This window comes from Trichosurus vulpecula, chromosome 1 (genome assembly GCF_011100635.1).
Source record: "Trichosurus vulpecula isolate mTriVul1 chromosome 1, mTriVul1.pri, whole genome shotgun sequence".
Taxonomy (NCBI): Eukaryota; Metazoa; Chordata; class Mammalia; order Diprotodontia; family Phalangeridae; genus Trichosurus; species Trichosurus vulpecula.
The window spans coordinates 568248819-568270044 of record NC_050573.1 but is presented as its reverse complement, the minus strand read 5'-3'; the positions used below and the strand labels follow the sequence as shown (position 1 = coordinate 568270044).

The following is a 21226-nucleotide window of genomic DNA, read 5'->3' as shown; positions in this document are numbered from 1 at the left end:
AAAACCATGAGATGAGAATAAAAGCAGTCGTGGCATCTTACTACCCTACCAAGGAATGTCAATGCTAAAGATACAATGCCATCGCCATTTTTAGCGGAATGTAAGCTCTTTTAGGGCAGGGAGACTGCTTTCCGTTTTGCCTTTTGAATCATCAGTGACATATTACCCACACTGTAGTTGTGTAATAAATTGCTAGTTGTACTGTATACGTTATTCCCAGCCTCGAACAACTCCCTAGATGCCTAGGCATCTGTTAGTATATCGACTTGCATGGAAATGCTTCTAGCCTTGTTTGCTCTGTTTGCATAAACAAGTAATAGGATGATATGAATGAGATTATCTTCCCGAAATTCTTTTTTTTTCTGTAATAAGCCACAAGTTTTATTGCAACGTGGCCAATTTTGTGGGGGTGGGGAATTTGTTCTCAAAAACAATGTTCCATTTAAGGCTCTTTTCATACAGAAATTGCCATTATAACATTATTCAAAATGTCTTCAGTGCTGCCAGACTCACATGGTAAACACTTAGCTCCCACTCCTGTAGGGCACATTCAATGGAAAATCTAAAGGCATCAACAAGTGCTTCATTGAAGAAGATACGTAGATAACAGGAATGAACACTGACATACTGTAGCTGCTCTAAGAATTCAATGACAGTCATGACAATTTAATTGACATTCCTTTTTGAAGGGGACAACATTATTACATAAAAGTGCTTTTAAGGCGTAGTTACACATATAAACACACACGTGTATATTATAATGTATGTACACATATCTATCTACATGTGTATATATACACACACATGCATATACACACACCCGTACACACATACATACATACATGTGCACTGCCATGTCACAATAGGTGTGCTAAATGCAGGTTAAGTGTACAAAGCACAAGAACTTCAGGGACTGCAATCAAGTGCAACTCTAAGTAATACTGAATGAAGTTTAGCATCGGACCAGTGGATCAAACTTGCCTTTTTTATTTTTTGGGGGGATCAAACTTTCAAGGCATTCAATTAGCTTAACCCTTTGCAGTTTTCTAAGCTATTCATATTGACTATCTTCTTAGTTCTGCAAGGGATGCATATAATGCCATTTGTTTTGGCTAAAATGCGATGTGAAGGCATTTCTTGGGTTCTACATATAACTACCAGGATGAAACAGTCTAATGGCAATCACCGGAAGGCTGCTTAAATTATTGACTTCTTTATGTTTTCTGGGAAGGTATGGTAAGGGACAAAAACTTAACACTGTTCCAACTGATGGAGCTGCAGAAATGGAAGCTACTTTGGATGGCACTTCACTGTCATTTCATAAAGGTCTTCCTTCAAGCAAAACTACGACATTGCCTCCCAATTTCTCTCTAAGCATTGAACGATCCTTAATATCATCTAAGCCATTTACTTGCCACTCCTGTTTAATACCTGTAAATTTCTTTTTAATGGTATCTTTAGAACTAGCGTATATCATCTTGCTTTTTAAAGGTGCACGTTCAGGAGCCTAGAATGTAAAAACTAGGACTTCTTTCTTAGACGCTTTTGTCTTGTGTGTGGCATCATACAAAGCATATTGGCAATCATTCAGAGGTAGCACCTTCACAAAAGGTATGTAGGGTCCTCTACAGTATCACCAATCTCACCCACCAAGATCTGCTTTGCCTCCTCTACAATTATTTGGTTTTTGTCATCACTTAAACAGAAGAGAACTACTTTCTTTTTTTGATCTCCCCTCGTGTAGAAGATTTCCTTACTTTCATGTCATTAAAAACTTGGATTACTTCATCATTCGTAGTTACTTCAGAAGCCATGGTTCCAGGGACAGTAAAGGCTGTGGCAGAGGACCCTCACTCAGTGGCACTAGAGGAGGAGAGGCTCTTCCTGAAATTCTTAACCTGGGGTCTACGAATTTATTTTTTTTAATATTTTGATAATTGTGTTTTGACACAATTGGTTTCCTTTGTAGTCTTATGTAAGTTTATTTTATACACTTAAAAACATCATTTTGAAAAGAGGTTCAGAGACTTCACCAGACTTCCCAGTGGGTCCATGGCCCAGAAAAGGTTAATAACTTCACAACAACTGCCCAGCTACAGTGGGAAACTGCTACAATGACAAAGTGAACCCTGTAGAAAAGAAAGTCAAGCATATTCATGCCTGTATAATTTTCGTACAGTATTTTCACTTGTACTTAATTCAGGACAATTGTTTAAAGATACATTATTTTAGTCAGTTTAGAAAGTCCTAGCAACTATGCCTCGATCTTGTTCCCCAGTTTTCTCAGGCCTCTGAAAACAATAAAAACTTTTGTTTGGACTTCAATTCAACTGGGCAATGATTAAAATTTCTTTCCAAGGGAATCTAAACAAATAAGTCGACTTCTTTGCAGCATTGGAACAATGGAAACTTTGACTTCTGTCTGTCATGAAATAAGAGTACGTGGATGTTGAGGGGAAAATATGTCTGAGGACAGCTAATACTATAATATTGCTAAAATTCTGTTTTACCAATAATGAAAGAAATGCAAATCAAAAAATCCTGAAGTTTTACCTCGCACCCTGGAAATTGGAAAAGATGACAAAAAGTGGCAATAGTCAATGCTGGAGGGGTTGTGGGAAGATAGGCACACTGATGCACTGTTGGTGGAACTGTGACTCAGTACAACCATTTTGGAAAGCTATTCAGAAGTATGCAAGTGACTAAATTTCCAAACTCTTTGATGCAGAAATTCTGTTATGAGATGTATACTCGAAGGAGGCCACTGACAAAAAGGAAGTCCTCATATACACCTAAATATTTGTAGTATCACTTTTCGTGATAGCAAAGAATTAAAAAGAAAGTAAATGCCCATTAATTTACAATTATGCAAATAGTGGCTAAACTTTCTATACCTTTTGAACTAGAGACTCTGTTACTGGGCTTATATCCTAAGGAAGCCATTGATAAGAACAAAAGATTCCATATACTCCAAAATATTTATAGCAGCACTTTTAGTGAGAGCAAAGAATTGGACACAAAGTAGAGGCCATCAACTGGGAAATGGCTAAATAGATTGTGGTGCATGGATGTAATGGAATATTACTGTGCTGTAAGAAGTGACAAATGTGATGAATACAGAAAAGCATAGGAAGATCTACAGGAACTGATGCAGAGTGAAGTAATGAGAGTCAAGAAAACAATATACACAATGACTACAACAACATAGATGGGAAGAACAGTCTCACACACACTGTTGGTTGTGGCGAAAAGTGGCGTAAAGAACAAACCTGGTCAGAAAGAAGAGAGAGGAGAAGAGACTGCCACCCTCAAACCTCTTTGCAGAAGTGAGTCCACAAGTAGTGTACATTACACATATTTTCTGACTTTTCAGTATATTGATGCGATTTGCAGATTTTTTTCTTTTTTTCTTTAAAAATACTACTTGTTATATGGAGCAGCTAGGTGGGCACAGTGGATTGAGTACCAGCCCTGAAGTTGGGAGGACCTGAGTTCAAATCTGCCTCAGATACTTGCTAGAGATGTGACCCTGGACAAGTCACTTAACTCTGCTTGCCTCAGTTCCTCATCTGTAAAATAAGCTAGAGAAAGAAATGGCAACCCACTCTAGCATCTTTGCCAAGAAAACCCCAAATGGGGTCTTGGAGACTTGGATATGACAGAAATGACTCAACAACAACAAATTTGTTTTATGGGATAACCCCTCTTAAGAGAGAAGGAGGGACACTAGAGGAAATTACAGTGATGCTTAAAAAAAGTCTTCAATAAAACTTTTTTTTTTAAAAAAAGGTTATTGTACCTTAAATGTCTTCTGTCTATAATAATGATGATAATCATAGCTAGCATATGTATATATATATATATATATATATATGTATAATGCCTACTGTGCAAAGAACTTAAAAGTATTATTTCATTTGATCCTTACAGCAACCCTGAGTGGTAGGTATTATTATTATCACCATTTTACAGTTGAGGAAACTGAGTCAGACCAAAATTAAGTGACTTGCCTAAGATCACACAGTTATCTTTGTAAGTGACTGAAGGAGGATCTGAACTCATGTTTCCCTAACTCCAGGCCCAGCCCTCTATCTACTGTGTTGCCTAGCTGCCTCATTTTACATCTGATTTTTTTCTATTCTGATGCCCATTTGTATTTTCTTTTTGCTATCCAGCAACCCCTGGAAAGTTTTTAGGTCATCAGTCCTTTGTTTTGTGTTTAGAAAAGGCTCAGAAGTACTCCAAGCATAGCAAAGGCTGGATTGGAACACTTTCCACTGAGGTCAACATTTACTCTCTCTCACCTCCTGGTAAAACATATGCTCTGGACCTTTGTCAGTTATCTTCAAAAGGCTGAGGAGAATGGGAAAGGTAGTTTGGTACTGGAAAAGATGAAAAAATGTAACAGAGTGGAATGCACCAACAATAGACATGGCTGGGTGGTCTAAGTACATAGAGTGCTGGAGCAGGAACTGGGAAGATTTCAGTGTGACCTTAGGCAAGCCACTTAAATTCTCCCAACCTCAGTTTCCCATATGTAAAATGGGGATAATAATAACACATGCTCCACAAGCTATTTTCAAGACTCAAATTAAAATATATGTAGTCTAATAATCTTGACTACCATTCCTGGCCAAGTCATTAGTGAACACGGAGAAAAGGAAGCAATAACTGTGCAGCCTGGATCCAAAGGCCATCCAGACTTATGGATCCAGAACAGGCCATCCCAGACTTATGGATCCAGAACAGGCCATCCCAGACTTATGGATCCAGAACAGGCCATCCCAGACTTATGGATCCAGAACAGGCCATCCCAGACTTATTATCTTTTTTTTAACAGGATGATTAAAATGGTAGGGAACTAGGTAGCACATTTGGCCCAGTAGACTCATCTTCCTGATTCAAATCTGGCCTCAGACTAGTTGTGTGACCCTGGGCAAGTCACTTAACCCTGTTTGCCTCAGTTCCTCATCTGTAAAAGTGAGCTGGAGAAGGAAATGGCGAACTACTCCAGCATCCAGGAAAACTCCAAATGGGGTTATAACGGGTCAGACAGACTGATCAAGGGTCAGCAATAGGCTGTAGACACAGTTTACCCGGATTTCAGCCAAACATAACAAATTTCATGCTATTCCTGTGGAAAAGATGAAAGATGCGAGCTGAATGTTAATACGATTAATTAGGTGGATTCAGCACTGGTCGCCTATGCCCAAAGAATTGTCATAAATGTTTCAATCTCAATTTCTAAGGAGATCTCCAGGGAAAAGTGCCTTTCAGGGCTGCATAGCTTAATAGTTTTGTCAATAGTAGTTGAAGACATTGACGCTTATCAAATTTGCACAGGAAAATGTTTATGAGATAATGCATATGATGCTTACCAAATTCATACATGAAAAAAGTTTGGGAGAGGAACCACAGGCCCCAAGGGTGTCTCAGAGCCCCACGGCCTCTGCCGAGTCCACATGATCCAAGCAAAGAGCAGTAGGTCCCATGTTCTAGTTTGCTGTTCTCAGCAAACACTGCTTCCTCATTCCGGTTCACAGCTGGCCTCATTCCTAGACTTTCTCAGAATGGCACCAGTAGTCTTCATTAGTCATCCTTGTGTCTCATGAGTAGCATCCCCAACACTGGCCTCCTATATGTGACCTTGACCTCACTGTCCATCCCATGCAGGAGGGAGGTTTGCCTTAACTCATATTATCTTATTGGTAATATTCTCCCCTCAGTTAAAAAAATTGGCAGCCTCTGCATATCACCTTGGTTATACACATATAGTTTACAGGTGTAGAGTTATAAACATTGTAAAACATCCATATAAATGTTATGTACAAAGTAAACTTACGCCTAGGTTTCCCACAGGCACGCATTATCCAGCACCAATGGGTCACACACAACTGAGTCAGTAGCAGCACACACTGGAATCACACATCACATGAAGGCACGTATTGCGCAACATTACCCAATAGAATTTTGTATAGTAGATCTTATAAATACTGTGCACTCTCAGTCTCTAAAGGTGATAGGATGTATTGCACTAGCAAGCATCTCTGGGCTAAATGCATGGTGCCCTCACTTATCACCCCTGAGTGTTTTACCTCAGCCAATGGGCACATGATCTAGATATGGACGCTCTGATTTGTTGTCCTTTCTGAACCCTTGGTCCTTCTCCAGTCTCTGTGGAAGAGCCTTGGTCCTCAGGCTCACCAGCTTGTATCATCAATCATAGGAAAAGGGAATGCCTAGATTAAAAAGAATTGTCTCTAATCCCAAAGGGTCTAGGCTCTGTAGGTGTAGGCCTCTTTTCTCTTGGTACCTCCAAAGTTGAAGTATCCAACCCTTTGCAATCTCATTTGGGGTTTGCTTGGGCAGCTAAGTGGCTTGGTGGATAGAGCACTGGACTGGGAATCAGGAAAATTCATCTTCCTGAGTTCAAATCAATTTTTTTTAACACGATGATTAAAACGATAGGGAACTAGGTGGCACATCTGGCCCAGCAGATTCATTTTCCTGAGTTCAAATCTGGCCTCAAACACTTACTGGCTGTGTGACCCTGGGAAAGTTACTTAACCCTGTTTGCCTCAGTTTCCTCTTCTGTAAAATGAGCTGGAAAAGGAAATGGCAAACCATTCCAATATCTTTGCCAAGAAAACCCTAGATGGGATCACAGAGGGTCAGACACGACAAAAATGACTGAACGTCAACAACAAGGGAACATCCCGCTGAAACTGTTCAACAGACAGTTTGTAATGCAGGACTATACCTTGGGACTAGGGAGATGTGTGTATATATGTGTGTGTATGTATATGTGTGTGTGCGCGTGCATGTGTGTGTACATATGTGTGTGTGTGTGCGTGTGTATATATGTGTGTGTATGTATATGTGTGTGTGCGCGTGCATGTGTGTGTACATATGTGTGTGTGTGCGCGTGTATATGTGTGTGTGTATATGTGTGTGTGCACGTGCATGTGTGTGTACATATATGTATGTGTGTGTGCGCGTGTATGTGTACATATATACATATATATATATGTGTATATATGAATCATCTGCTTGGAGATGATCAATTAAATGCACGGGAGCTGATAAGATCACCATGTGACCCAAATACCCATACCAGTTTTTCCTCAGCAGAACTGAAGATTGTTCATTGACTGGACAGGGTTCTAAGTTCAGAGTTAGGAATATCCGGATGCAAACTCTACCTCAGATACTTACTAGCTGTGTGACCCTAGGTGAGTCACTTAACCTCTCTGTACTTTAGTTCCCCCATCTGTAAAGTGATAGGGTTGGATTTGATGGCCACTAAGCTACCTTCTGTCTCTAAGTCCATGAGCTGTCGAATAGGCTGGAGTTGTCCCAATCAGTGAGATCACAGAAAGATTGGCTCAGTATGGATGCCCCAGAATCAGGTCCACCTTCTTCCTGACGTATATTACCATTGGGAAATTGAATCACTTAACAAGCGCCTCTTGAGTATTTGCACGGACTCTGAATATGCAGATGTAAAGAATGAAACAATTCCTGTTTGCAAGGAGTTTATATTCTAATCCAAACATACTCTGACTAAGCCCGATATGGGTAACCTTATTCAGGCTACAGAGGCCCAGCACCTTCACAGAGCGCAGAAGTAAAACCCTCAGGTTTTCTCTATAAAAATGACTATAGTAATAGTAACAGCCAGCATTTATTTGAGCTTTAAGGTTTGCAAAGCATTTTACAAATATGATCTCATTTGGTCCTCACAACGGCCCTGGAAGATTGCCGCCATTATCGTTCCCATGTAATAGCCGAAGAAACTGAGGTCAGGCCATGGGGCGAGAGCCTCGGATGCCAAACAGAGGTATATTTAATTCTAACTATTGCTTCATGTATTACTTCTAATCTGAGTAAATGACCACTCTTTTCATTGGTCCCAGGACCTCCACACTTCTCAAAATCCCAGGATTGCTCCCAGTCTTAGATATGGTCACCTATAACCACGAAACAGCAAACAGAAGAGGCAAAGGCAAAATCCAAGTGTAGGCTTGCCTTCTTCGTCATGGCAACATGGAGGCAGGAGAGAGGGGCCAAGGATTCAGGCCAAGTCAGAGAGGCTTGGCCAGTGGACACAACAGTGTGAGGAAGCAGGGGCTCCTGCAACAGTCCCTTCCACAAACTCTGTCCTTCCCCCCTCTCCCTCCCCCAGCCCCCTGACAGCCCAGGCTAGATGGGAGAGAAAAGGTCTCTTGAGTGGCTCAGTGGCCAGTCCTTTCTGAAGCCTCTTTTTTAATCCTTTCCCACTTTACTTCCCACCATGAATTCTATGATCCAGCCATACACTGGCCTCCTGGCTGTTTCTCACACTCAACTATCCATTTCCCACCTTTGAATCTTTGCACTAGCTGGCCCCCATGCCTGAAATGCTGTCCTTCCTCACCAATGCCTCTTAGTTTCTCTGGCTCCCTTCAAGACTCAGTTCAAACAACACCATCTATAAGGGAGTATTTCCAGTCCCCCCAGCCTTCCCCTTTGAGAGCCATCTTCTATGTATCTGGTTATAGCTATGTCTCATTAGTGAAAGTAATGAATCCTGTGAAGTGTTCTAGTTATATGTATTAAAATTTGCAGTATATGAAGTAATTATTATGTAAAATATGGTAACTGGTTCCAGACAGATGGAGATGATGAGGTCCAGCCGCTCCTTCGACCCGGTCTGCATCTCTCAGCACACCATCGACAATCAGGCAAGGCTTCTTCGCTTTAGTCTATGACTGGCCTCACTCTTACACTCTTGGCATGATAGTTATAGTCTGTACTGGGTACCTGTCCCTAATGGTCTACCTGAGAAACCTGCTCTGGGTTCTCCTCTAACCTGCACCTTGGCTCCAAATCCTGTGGGTATACGCATGCCTGCTCCAGGTGGATATATGCAAAGATAATTACCTCTCCTCCAACCTCCTAATATCTGCTCAATACCCAGGACCTTTTTTTATCCAGTGGGAAGCTAATAAGGCAGACTTTAATAGGCACATTTTAACTAGAACAATTTTTTTTTTTTTGCTTAAGAAGGCAGAATCCATCATTATCATACCAAAGATGATAGACCTAATGTGCAGTTACGCTGAATTTCACTCTTCTAAATAGGCCTCTCCAATCAAGGCTCCCCCGGGCCTCACTGCAAAACTCTAGACCTCTAGTTGTCATGCCAGGTCTTTCTCACCTCAGGAAATTTCTTTTTCTGCACATATTCGGTCGTGGCAGGATCAAAGTACTTGGCATAGCCTTCATTGAGGCTGTAGATCTTCCCTTTCTTTTTAATTTTGACATCTCTATCCACCAGGATAAACTCACCAAGAGCCTAAAAAGGAAAAAGAGACACTAAGAAACAGAATCCAGTAAGACAGTCAGGAAATGCGTCTTTAACATAGGGGTTCTGAATTTGGCATCAGCTGATAGATTCAGGGGCTCATGAACTTGGAAGGGAAAAAGGGACAGATGCAGAGACAAAACTCAGGTCAAACTCAGATCTAATCATCTTGTGGAAGTATGGCTTCTCTGTGAAAAGTTTTTATGGACTTCCTACAAAAGGTCTTTAAGGAATAACTTAGAGTAAATATGGATGAACTCTTTTGTCATTGTATTTCTTTCTTTTCCCTTGTCTTAAAAGAAACCTGTATATGTACCATTTGGCTCTTTAGAAAAAATTAGAATGAAGACTATGGGTTCTTGGATGGGGAATGACTAAGTAAGTTGTGGTATATGAATGTAATGGAATACTATCATGCTATAAGAAATGAAGAGCAGACAGACTTCATAATAACCTGGAAAGACGTGATCTGATGCTGAGTGAGGGGAGCAGAACCAGGAGAATATATACACGATTACAGACACACGGTATCTGTGATGACTAACTTTGACAGACTCGGCTCTTCTCAGCAATACAAGGTTCTAAGACAGCTCCAAAAGACTCATGATGGAAAAGGCGATTCACACCCAGAGAAAGAATTACGGAGTCTGATTGCAGATTTTCCCCTTCTTTTTTGGTTTTGTTTCTTCTTTCTCACGGTTCATTCCATTGGTTATAATTCTTCTTTATAACTTGACTATTGTGTAAATAAGTTTAATATGAAGATATATGTAGAATCTATACAGGATTACATGCCATCTTGGAGGGAGGGGGGAGGAGAGGGAGGGAGAGAAAATATGGAACTCAAAAACTTGTGGAACTGAGTTATTGTAAGCTAAAAATTTAAAATAATTTTTTTTAAAAAGACTATGAGTTCTTGTCTTGTAACCTGAAAAGAAATCTCTATTTGGAAATTTTATCTCCCTTTCTACCCCCACCCCCCTGATCCTGCAACTTGAGCTATTTTGGTATCACAAGCTGTGCCAAATATTGCCTATTTAATAAATCAGTTTCAGAAAAAAAATTGTCTGTTTTAAGCCTACATCAGAGAGCTCATAGCAAAGACACTGCCTCCCTGGCAGTATCTACCTGCATTCAGTACATGAAGCAGTTCGCAGAGTTAAAAGGATACCAGGTCACATGCCTCCCCTCCCCTTTCACATGTCCCATGAATCATATATAGCTTATCTATTGACTCTGGTTACTCATCACATAGACTCCTGTGTGTAAGAAGGGAGTTGTCTAAGTTCATCCCTCTGACTCTCTCAAGGTTTCTGGCAGATTTTTTTTAACAGGAGTGTGGGTGTTCTGGGTTGTCTTTCTCATAGGGAGGTCTGACTTGATTATGCATTTTCATAGCACTTGGATAGCTGCATGTTTGAATTTCCAGATTGTCTTCTGAGGAGAAGGAGGACTGGGCTCAGTGGGTCCTAGTCCCTCCCTCCCTCTATTATTCATTAACTCTTTTTCCTCAGGCAAATAAATCCCAACCTCTCTGAGTCTTGCCCATAAAATATGCATAATAATATCTGTAACTGCTCTGTCACAAGGTGGTGAGGAAAGGGATCCAAATGTTAAAAGCTTCCTGGGCCCCTAGAGCAAAGCTTGGTACCCCCCAGTGGACTAGGGTAGCGTAACTTAGCAAAAATTCATAATTATGTACCTTTTGGCAAGCTATAGATGAGTTTTTTGGTGTGTGTTAAAGAGCCAAATGATGACTATTAAGTTCCCCGGGTTTATATCTAGATCTTGACCCAATTTTTTTTGGATTTTTCTTCCTAATGATGTTTCAGGTAAAGACAAAATTAATAGTTTAACATGGTAATATAAAAATAGCCTAGATAAGGACAGAGCTTGTTACACTTCTTCCTGTTACTCCACCATCTTGGCTCCTGAATCCACTCTGTGAATCCTCACCTCTGCCCCCTGGATTCCCTGGCTTCCTTCAAGACTCAGCTAAAATTCTACCTTCGACAAGAAGCCTTTTCCAATCTCTCATTCCTCCAAGATTATTTCCAACTAATCCTGTCTATGTCTTGTTCCTTCATAGTTATTTCCAACTTCACTCTCTCATTTAACTGTGAGCACCCTGCAGGGACTGGATTTTTATTTTTTCTTTGTATTCTCAGTGATTAACACAGTGCCTGGAATATAATAAGTGGCTCAGTGGATAGAGCGCTGGGCCTAGAGTCAGGAAGACCTGGGTTTCAAATCCAGCCTGACACTTACTAGCTGGGTGACCTTGGGCTAGTCACATAACCCTGTTTGCCTCAGTTTCCTCATGTGTAAAATGAGCTGGAGAAAGAAATGGCAAACCACTCCAATATCTTTGCCAAGAAAACCCCAAATGGACTCATGATGAGTTAAATGACTAAACAACTAAAGGTGCTGAATAAATGTTTACTCATCCTCAACTCTTCATTTTCATCCCCTCCCATGGCCAATTAGTTGCCAAGTTTTACTGATTCTGCCCCCTCAACATCTCTCATATCTTTTCTTTTCATTCATACCACAACCAACTAGATTCAAGTCCTCATCAGCTCTTGCCTAGACCCGGGACGGGGAACCTATGGCCTCAAGGCCACATGTGGCCCTACAGGTCCTCAAGGGCAGCCCTTTGACTGAATGCAAACTTCAATTGACCTTGAGGCTGCAGGTCCCCCACCCATTGCCTAGACTACTGCAAACACTTCCTAATTGGATTCTCTGAATCCAGTCTTAACTCTTTAATCTAATCTGCCTAGAGCTGCCAAATCAATGTTCCTGCAGCACAGGTCTATACTCCGTGTTTCACTCCACATTTCAAGAAGCTTCAATGGCTCCCCATTGTCTTTAGGATACACTACAGGTTCTCCCTTGTTTTTGTTGTTCAGTCATATCCAATTCTTTGTGACCCCATGGACCACAGCACAACAGGCCCTTTTATCCTCCACTCTCTCTCCAAGTCTCTCCATGTTCATGTTCATTGCTTTTGCTTCTATGACACTATCTCTACCCAACTCATCCTCTGCCATCCACTTTCCCTTTTGTCTTCAGTCTTTCCCAACATCCTGGTCTTTTCCAGAGAGTCCTGTCTTCTCGTTATGTGGCCAAAGTATTTAAGCTTCAGCTTCAGTATTTGTCCTTCCAATGAATAGTCAAAGTTAATCTTTTTAAATATTGACTGAATGTCTCCTGCTTAGCATTTAAAGCACTTCACAATCTGACTCCAGCCCTTCTTTCCAAAGTAAATCCCATATTCCTTCACATACTCCAAGTTCCAGTCAGACTGGCCTGCTAGGTTTTTCCTGAGTATAACACTCCACTTGCCATCTTGAGGCCTTTCTACAGGCTCTTCCTCACACCTGGAATGTTCTTCCTTTTTGCCTTCTTCTCTCAGAGCCTATAGTTCCCTTCATGGTTCAGCTCAAGTGCCATGTCCCACCAGACATCTTCACCAACTCCTCCTACTACTGAAAATTACTTTGGACTTATTTTCTAGATTTTTCATGTTGATCTATCTATGTACTTGTTACTTTCCTCATGTAAACTTCTTGACTATTTCATGTTTTTGTATTTGCATCTCCAGAATCTTGTACCATGCCTGTTTCATAGAAAGTGCTCAATAAACATTTATTAATTGAACTTGCGAAATTTTCACCTGAGACAAAGACAGGGGGGAACTGAGTGTGGGTGAAGTCTTCCCCGGGACACTTCAAGATTTCTATCTTGCTGAAAGTGTGGCTGGGGGAAGAGGGAGTCTGAGGGGCCTGGGTGTGTGGAGGTAGGGGTTGGGGGAGGTATTGAGAAATACATCAAAGTTGCCGCAGATAGAGATGAGCAGGACGACAAATTTACAGGCATCCCCAGCAGACAAGACGGGCCTACCACTGCTGGGAGTGGAGCTGAACAAGGAAGCTATAGGCACCTGTGGATGAGGCCCTAGCCAGGCAACACTCAGTAGGGAAGGGAGTAGAGAATGTCTCACCACATCTAGATTCAGAGATTGGCAAGGGAGAAAAGGAAGACCAGCTGGGGAAAGAAGATGAGATGAGTAAATAAGCTCTGCCATAATCCTGGTCACAGGTTGGAAAAGAAGCAAACCTAAGAAGTTGCTTTCAGCACCCTCTGAGTTACTGATCCTGGTGCATCTGCCCCACCCTAGTAACAGCTCTAACCTGCACACGAAAGGTATGTGAGACATGTATAAAATGATACCCACAGGGTCCAGCATGAAGAGGTCCACTCCTTGTCCAGTGGAAAGAGCTACCAGGGTAGCGCTGCCATAGAGAGCATAGCCAGCAGCCACAATATTGCGTCCCGGCTGAAGGGCATCCTTTTCTGAAGGCTCATCCTCTGTGGTCTGGGAAAAAGAAGAAAGCAATATGTGGGTTATGTTTTATTTTAAATAGAAAACAACCTTTCCCCAAATAAATCTGTTAGCCTAGAAAGTCATCCAATAGATGAATATGAAATTTTAAAAAACACAGTAAAACACAATAAAAACACAAATAAAGTTTTCAGAAATTCAGATGCATCTTCAGTCAGTCCTGAATATCACTTATTAACAGACATTTGCAGCTGAGTCCTTTCCCAGAAAGCTCTAGGGATTCTTCTCCCATCAGGCCACAAGTCTCCTGCCCCTTTGAGATCATCCTCTCCTCTACATTCCTGTGGCTACCTCAAATGCTATTCTTTGTGTATCTCTTGAAGAGTTTTCATTGGGAACAACAACTGAAATCTTGAAGCAAAAGAGTCAAGGAAAAAGAGAGGAGGATGTGGAACTAACGAGTAAATAATAGAAGGAGTCTTTAAAACAGACGAGTCAAATGGACCTGTAACAATACTCACTTCAACCAGATTAAAATGTGATTGGCAAACATATAACACAATAAATAAAAATAAGATAGAAAACAGGTAATGTTAGTATGTGGTTTTCTGAGTTAGTGGTGTTAAACTCAAATAGAAGCAGGTAAGGATCCCTGCAGGCCACGTATTGACTTAGCTTTCAAATGTGATATTATCTACGCTTTCTTATATTTTTGTCAGTATTTCCCAATTACATTTTAATCTGATTCAGACGGGAGTGTTGTTGACTGCAGGTGGTGCTTGGGCCACGTGTGTTTGACACTTCTGTTTTAAGTCAATATGGCGCTGACAGGGATCCTTATGGAGGGTTCGGTGGCCCATTCTTTATTTGAGTTTGGCACCACTGCTTTGAAGGACACAATGGGAACAGTGGCTTAGCCTTGAGATAGCTTTCCTAGGCACATTCTGCTCTTCTCTCTGTCTCTTCTAGGGGGCCCAATTAGACTGTTACCCTGTCGATGAAGCCTCCTCTCATCTCCTCAAGCACAGGATCATAGATTTAGGGATTGAAGGGACATAAGAGAGCCATGTATGTCACAAATGAGGAAACTGAGACTGAGAAAGGTTAAGTGAATTCCTGTGACACATAATCAGTGAGTAGCTGAGGGAGGATTTGAAACCCAGACCTTTCTGACTGCATGTCCTACACTCTATCCATGACCACTTCCAGTAATAGTTTTACCTTCTGTAGGGTCCGGAATTTCCCTGCCTAGGGAACCTTGTATCTCCCCCATAACCATAGGGTGTTCTTTTGATACCAAAGGAAGAGGCCACAGAGCTCTAGACTGATTACAGGTAGTAGTTTAGTCAATCATTATGGATACTTACAAACAGGGGCAATCTTCAGTCTGGGGCAGCAGCTGGAGAGTTCAGTGGATCCCCGCTAAGAACCCCCAAAATCTCCATGGTAATTATAGAAGACATACAAAGGCAGGAGGAGCTAGAGAGTGCATCACTACTGATTGGTGGATATGTTTTGTTTTCTGCTTACTAATGAGCTTGGGAGTTAAGCCAATGTTATGCCCAAACATAATTTTGTGTATTGATCATGTCCCAGTAGCATATAGGTCAAGATATTCTTGTCTTGGCTTTCATAGGTCATAGTATCTTAAGTTATGACTCAGTAATACTAAAATATAATTCAGTATCTATTTTATGATTGTAAACAGGTCACCGAGTTTGGGCTTCCACCTTTCACAGAGTTAAGTTTTTAATGGCTTTTCACTTATTACTGTATATTATGGCTTTTCCCCAATCGGGACCCCACACCTTCTACCACCAAGTCAGAAAACTTTTCACTTTTCTAGTGCACCCAACAAACATTATTTTGTATTATAGTTCAGAATATAATAAGTTGTACTAAGAGCTTAAGTATAAGTAACTTAATTAGTCTCTCTAAGACTCTTCCAGGAAGGAAGAGACCTGTCTATGTTTCTCTGCCTCTCCCACTTCTCCTTGCATAGTTCTCTGGACAAGCAAGCACTTAATATATGTTTGCAAAACATTTCCTAAGAAAACACTCAGAATCCCACGAGAAGCCCTGTGTGTATGTCTCTGATTGAAGACCAGAAAAGAGTTTTGGAGGAAAAAAACCAGAACTCAATGTATTTCTCCCCAAACCTACCCTTCCTCCAGAGGTCCCCTTTTCTCTTGGTGGTACTACCATCCTTCCTGTGAATGACTCAGGTTCATAACCTTGAAGTTATCCATGACTCTTCCTCCTTCCTCAATCCTTTTATCTGAAAATTGATTCTATCCTGTGATTTCATTTTTGTATCACTGCCAGCATTTTGTGTAACTGCCTAAGTCACGTTTCATTTGTCTCTGAGTTAAGTTTGGAAGTCTAGCTTTGCTGTAAGCCATCGTGCTATTCTTATGTTGAAGAAATCTGTTAACCTTGAAGGATACAGGTGAATGCCAGGAAGTGTGCTCTGTTATTTCTGCAACACTGGCTGTCTTTCAAGAAAGTTTGGTCTGTCATTGTTGGGACAGGTGGACACCACCAATAAAGTTTCCACGGTGGCAACTTCAACAGAATTCATTATTTGAACTAATCAGGACCTAGCTGTACAATATGTCATTTTTCTATTGTAATGGAAAAGAATTATTTAAATCACTCAGAGGCAAAGTCAGGCTAGAAATTTCTAGATTCCATTTTTCTCTTATTGACCAAGATTTTTACGTATTGGCTTACACGAAGGGAATTTGTCTTTTTACTTTCTTGTTTGCCAAAGTCCTGTTTACTATAGTCTTCAGACTTTTTGACCAATCATATTGTTTTCCCCATCAATAATGCTGCCTTCTAGTTTTTGGATGCTCCTCCTTTTGTCTGTAAAAATGATCTACCTGCCCTCGTTTATGGTCTTTTGGCTTGCTGAAGAGCTAAAGACCCTTTTTACTGATAATTGCTAGCCTTACCAATAAATTGAATGCTCAGAACTTTGTGCCTCAGCTTACCTTAATTTCAATCACAAGATATCAGTTGCCAACTCTTGGCAACTCTACATCTACCATACCTCTGACATCTATCCCCTTTTTTCTGACCACATAGCCTGTACTCTGGTTGAGTTCCTCATCACCTCTTACCTGGACTATTACAATAGAGTCCTGTTTCCAGTGTCTCCCCTTTTAAAGTCCTTCATAACTTGTCCCCTTATCTTTCCAGTGTTCTTATACCTTATTCCCTTCCATTACTTTGAGATTCAGTGAAACTGGTCTCCTTGCTCTTTCTCATACAAGATACTCCTTATCCCAACTTAATATTTTTCCTCACCTGGGACTAGAATTCTCTCCCTCCTCATCTCTGCCTCCTGACTTCCTTCAAGTCTCAGCTAAAGGTCTGTTTCAGGGGTGGGGAACCTGCGGCCTTGAGGCCATATGTGGCCTCAATCCTTAATAAAAGGATTTGTTCTGTAAGACTTGGACTCAGTCCAAAAGCCACACCCAAGGACCTAGAAGGCCACATGGGGCCTTGAGGCCACAAGTTCTCCAGCCCTGGTCTTTCTTCTACAAGAAGCTTTTCCCAGTCCTTAATTTTAGTGCCTTTCTTCTGAGACTCCTCCCAATTTGTTCTATCTATATCTTGTTTGTACATAGATGTTTGCATGCTGTTGGGCTGTCAGTTATTTAAGAGCAAGGACTAAGTTTTGTTTTGTTGTTTTTTGCCTTTCTTATATTCCCAGTGGATAGCAGAATGCCTGGCAATGTGATTCCCACATATCTTGCCATTCATACTGTCCATTCCAATCAGACTGGTTTGCTAACTATTCACCATTCACAACGTATCATCTCTCACTCCTTCACCTTTCCATAATGGCCCTTGTGTCTAGAATGCGTTGCCTTCTTACATCATGGAGTCCTTAGCTTTCTTCAAAATCTGACTCAGGTACTAACTTCTTAATCCTACTGCTCCCCCCTCCCCCAAATTGTTCCAAGTTATTAGCTCTCATTTCAGAAATTATTTTGTATATACTTTGTTTTATTTGCTTGAGTACATTTTGTATTATTAGTAGGATGTTTCATAAAGTTAGGGACTTATAAAAAAATTCCAAGCACTAACAACAGAATGCCTTGCACATATTTAATACTCAATAACTATATAAATAATATATATATATATAAATAAAAATAAATGTTTTATTGACTTGAACTTAATTAAAAAACAGAATGCATTTCTCAATTTGATGTTTTGATATTAAATGCTCTGTCTGGGATGACTTAGCATTAGAGACTATAGTAAACAGGACCTTGACAAACAACAAACTAAAAAGTCAGATTCTCTTCATGCAAGCCAATAGCTAAAAATCTTGGTCAGTAAGAGAAAAATTGAAACTAGAAGTTTCTAGCCTGACTTTGCTTCTGAGTCATTTAATTAATTCTTTTCCATTCTAACAGAAAATCACGTATTGTATTGTTAGGTCCTGATTAGTTCAAATAATGAATCTAGCTAAAGTTGTCACATTATTCAAATCCACACTATTTAAAGTTATAATTATATGTCAAATCTGGTCATTGGTTCCAAACCAATGGATATGTGCAATGAAAATATTTGAAAATAGATGTGAGACTATTTAGCTGCTTCCTCCTTCTCTGGTCATTTTGATATTATGCAATTCAATTTGATTTTCGAAGTGATTGAACCAGCCAATACCTGCAATAAAAAATTCTTCACTCTCCACTTCATTTACTTTTTCCATCAATGCCTTAAATAAACTTGAAGCTTTAGGAATATGTTTTTGATTTCAATCATGTAATTAAATCCACAGTCGTGCCATTCAGTGTTAAACAGAGGGAATGAGGTGAATGCTTTATCTGGATTGGTTCTATCTACTAAGGGCAGTCCACTTTGGTGTGGAGTGTGCAGCAGGATCAGTCTATTCTACTCTGCATGGGGGTGGGGGAGGGATGTCAAAGAGCACAGCCCACAGCAGCACTGAGGGTAGATAGGGTGTGCAGGCTGGGCTATCAGGCTTGGCTCCTTTTCTAGGGTCTTTGTCAATTCCCCTTATTTTGTAAATTTGCCAGGTTCCTGAAAACCATCTGTGTGGACAAGGTCATCATCCCTGAGAAAGGAGCTGTTTGGGTTATGGAGTTCCTGAACAATGAAATTGGCTATAATATAAAAATGATTTCTAATGATCCATCTTTATATTGGGATGACTTTAAACTTAAGAAGAGGAAAAGAAAAACAAGCGAAAAGTGTTAAGTGAAATCTCTTACGTGTGTTTGAGTCCTGGTGAACTTTTATTGTTCATTGCAACCTCATGAGAGGAAAAATAACCATATCCAACCCTATGCTGTGATTAGTGAAACTTGCCATTTAAGGTAAAAGTTCTTGGGAATGCAACTGATACTGCTTTGAGTTTTGAATTCAGGTGTAGTTGTCTGATGGATCATTCAGGCAATAGTGACTGGTTGAGAGAAATATCGCAAGGTTCTCAGTGGGAATGTGATCCTGAACTGTTACAGGTGGAGGTCTCTATCTGGGAGAAAGCCTAGAGGACAATCGTGGCATAGCCCATTGTATTACTTCCTTTTGAACAGGAATGTTTCCCACCTGGCTATTCCTGAGTCTGGCTATGAGGTGGAATTGTTACTGCATGATTGGTTGTTAACTATTACTCTGACCTGAAATCAAACAGAGCTATGAATGCTTTCTCCTGCCATATATGTATTGAGTCATCAAGGATCAGTTTGAAGCTATTACAATCATGTCTTTGCTTTTTCCTTGTATAGAAAATTTCTATAATCTGACCAAGTGGTCAGTAGAAAACATGACCATAATGCAAGTATGTAAGATGTGGCTGTTTTCAGTCTGAATGGGTAGTCATTCTATATCGCAAACCACTAGGTAAATTAATACTCAGGCTTATCATCTGCCTACTAGTGTTTACATAGTTATGTGTAAGATTAAATCCCTGAAATAGCTCATCCTTTATGAATAACATAGAGATAATTAGATGAAGATAAAAGAAGTCTGTGAAACAAAGATGCACACATGTTATATCATTATCCCATGGACTGTCGGCTGGGATACATCTGAGCTACTATAACAAAATGCGTATGTGTATACTCTGAGCTATTCAGCCTAGAATAGTCCTTTCTATATCCTAAACAACTTAGTAAATGAGTATTTGGCCTAGTCATTTGCCTATTACTATATGTATGTATGTATGTATATGTGTATATATGTGTGTATGTGTGTATATAGTCCTGAAATGTTTCAAAATGGTATAAGCATAATTGGGTATTGATACAGCTGTTTGTGGGACCAAACTGTTATCCTATTAATTATTAAAGCTGAATCAGAAATATCTTTGGTTTGGTTTGAAGAAGGGAATTTTAGTGTGATCAGTTTTCTTGGAGGGGAGTGACTTATGAAATGTTTTGTGTTACAACGATGGAAAAGTCAATTTTATTACTAATGTGGAAATAACACTTGTTTGCAATGCACGTCCTATGGTACAAGCATGTATTGTTATAAACAACTTATTTGATATGCACTGCTTTGAACTTGATTACTTCAGTGTCATCCCAAGTTTTTTTTCTATAATTGAAGTTCACATGGTGACTTTCTGTGACTTCATTCACGTATCATGGGTCATCTTCTGTTGGTCAAAGGTGACCTCTGGGTACACTGATAACTGCGGAGTACACACTAGGTAAAACAGTACCATAGATACTATCTGGTGTACCATACTACTCCAAATCTGTCAAATGAGGTTAGTCGGACTTATCCTACCGACCTTACGTGGATTATGCTATATGCAAGTGTCTTCACAAATAATAAAGCATTACATAAATGCAAGGAGCAAATTCTCTTATTTTACTTTAAGTATTGTTTTAGGGGACAGAGTCTAACCCATTTACAAACTGTGTTAAAACAGTGCTACCTTTCATAATTTTAAGAATATGTATACATTTTAATTTCTAAAATATTTTAAATCTATTTCCATCACCATAAGTTTTTTCTAGAACTTTCTGCCAAACGGAGAGACTATTTGAAAGTTGAAAGGTACATGGAAATATAGTATGTCAAATTAAATAGCAGAGTAAGCTGTGATAGAATACAGTCAGGTTGTGATTTATGTAAAATTTAATTTAGCATGAATTTCAAAAATGATACCAGGTCACATTTAATGTGAGATAGTTAAAGGTTTGGAGGCAAGCTAGGTGGTGCAGTAAATGGAGTGCTGGGCCTGAAGTCAGGAAGACTCCTCTTCCTGAGTTTAAATCTGGCTTCTGACCTTACTAGCTGTTTGACCCAGGCCAAATTACTTAACCCTGTTTGTCTTAGTTCCTCATCTATAAAATGAATTGAAGAAGCAAACCATTCTGGTATCTTTGCCAAGAAAACCCCAAATGGGATTACAAAGAGTTGTACACCACTGAAATGACTGAACAAAACAAGTTGAGGGTTTTAACAAGCCATTATGTCCTCAGTCTGCACTTGCTTATGGATCTGATGTGCTGCTATGTATATTACCAGTAAAG

At 40.1% G+C, this 21226-nt stretch overlaps 1 protein-coding gene and 1 pseudogene across 1 annotated transcript in view; both read right to left on the bottom strand.

The window, feature by feature from the left end:
• Positions 1–21226, bottom strand: part of FBP2 (fructose-bisphosphatase 2) — a 43976-nt gene that overhangs the window by 5837 nt on the left and 16913 nt on the right. Inside the window, exons 4-5 of the mRNA XM_036766663.1 lie at positions 13587–13727; positions 9200–9337 (exon numbers count right to left, since the gene is read on the bottom strand). Coding sequence (XP_036622558.1) covers positions 9200–9337; positions 13587–13727 — 279 coding nt within the window. The remainder of the gene's footprint in view (positions 1–9199; positions 9338–13586; positions 13728–21226) is intronic.
• Positions 1319–1814, bottom strand: LOC118856382 (annotated as a pseudogene).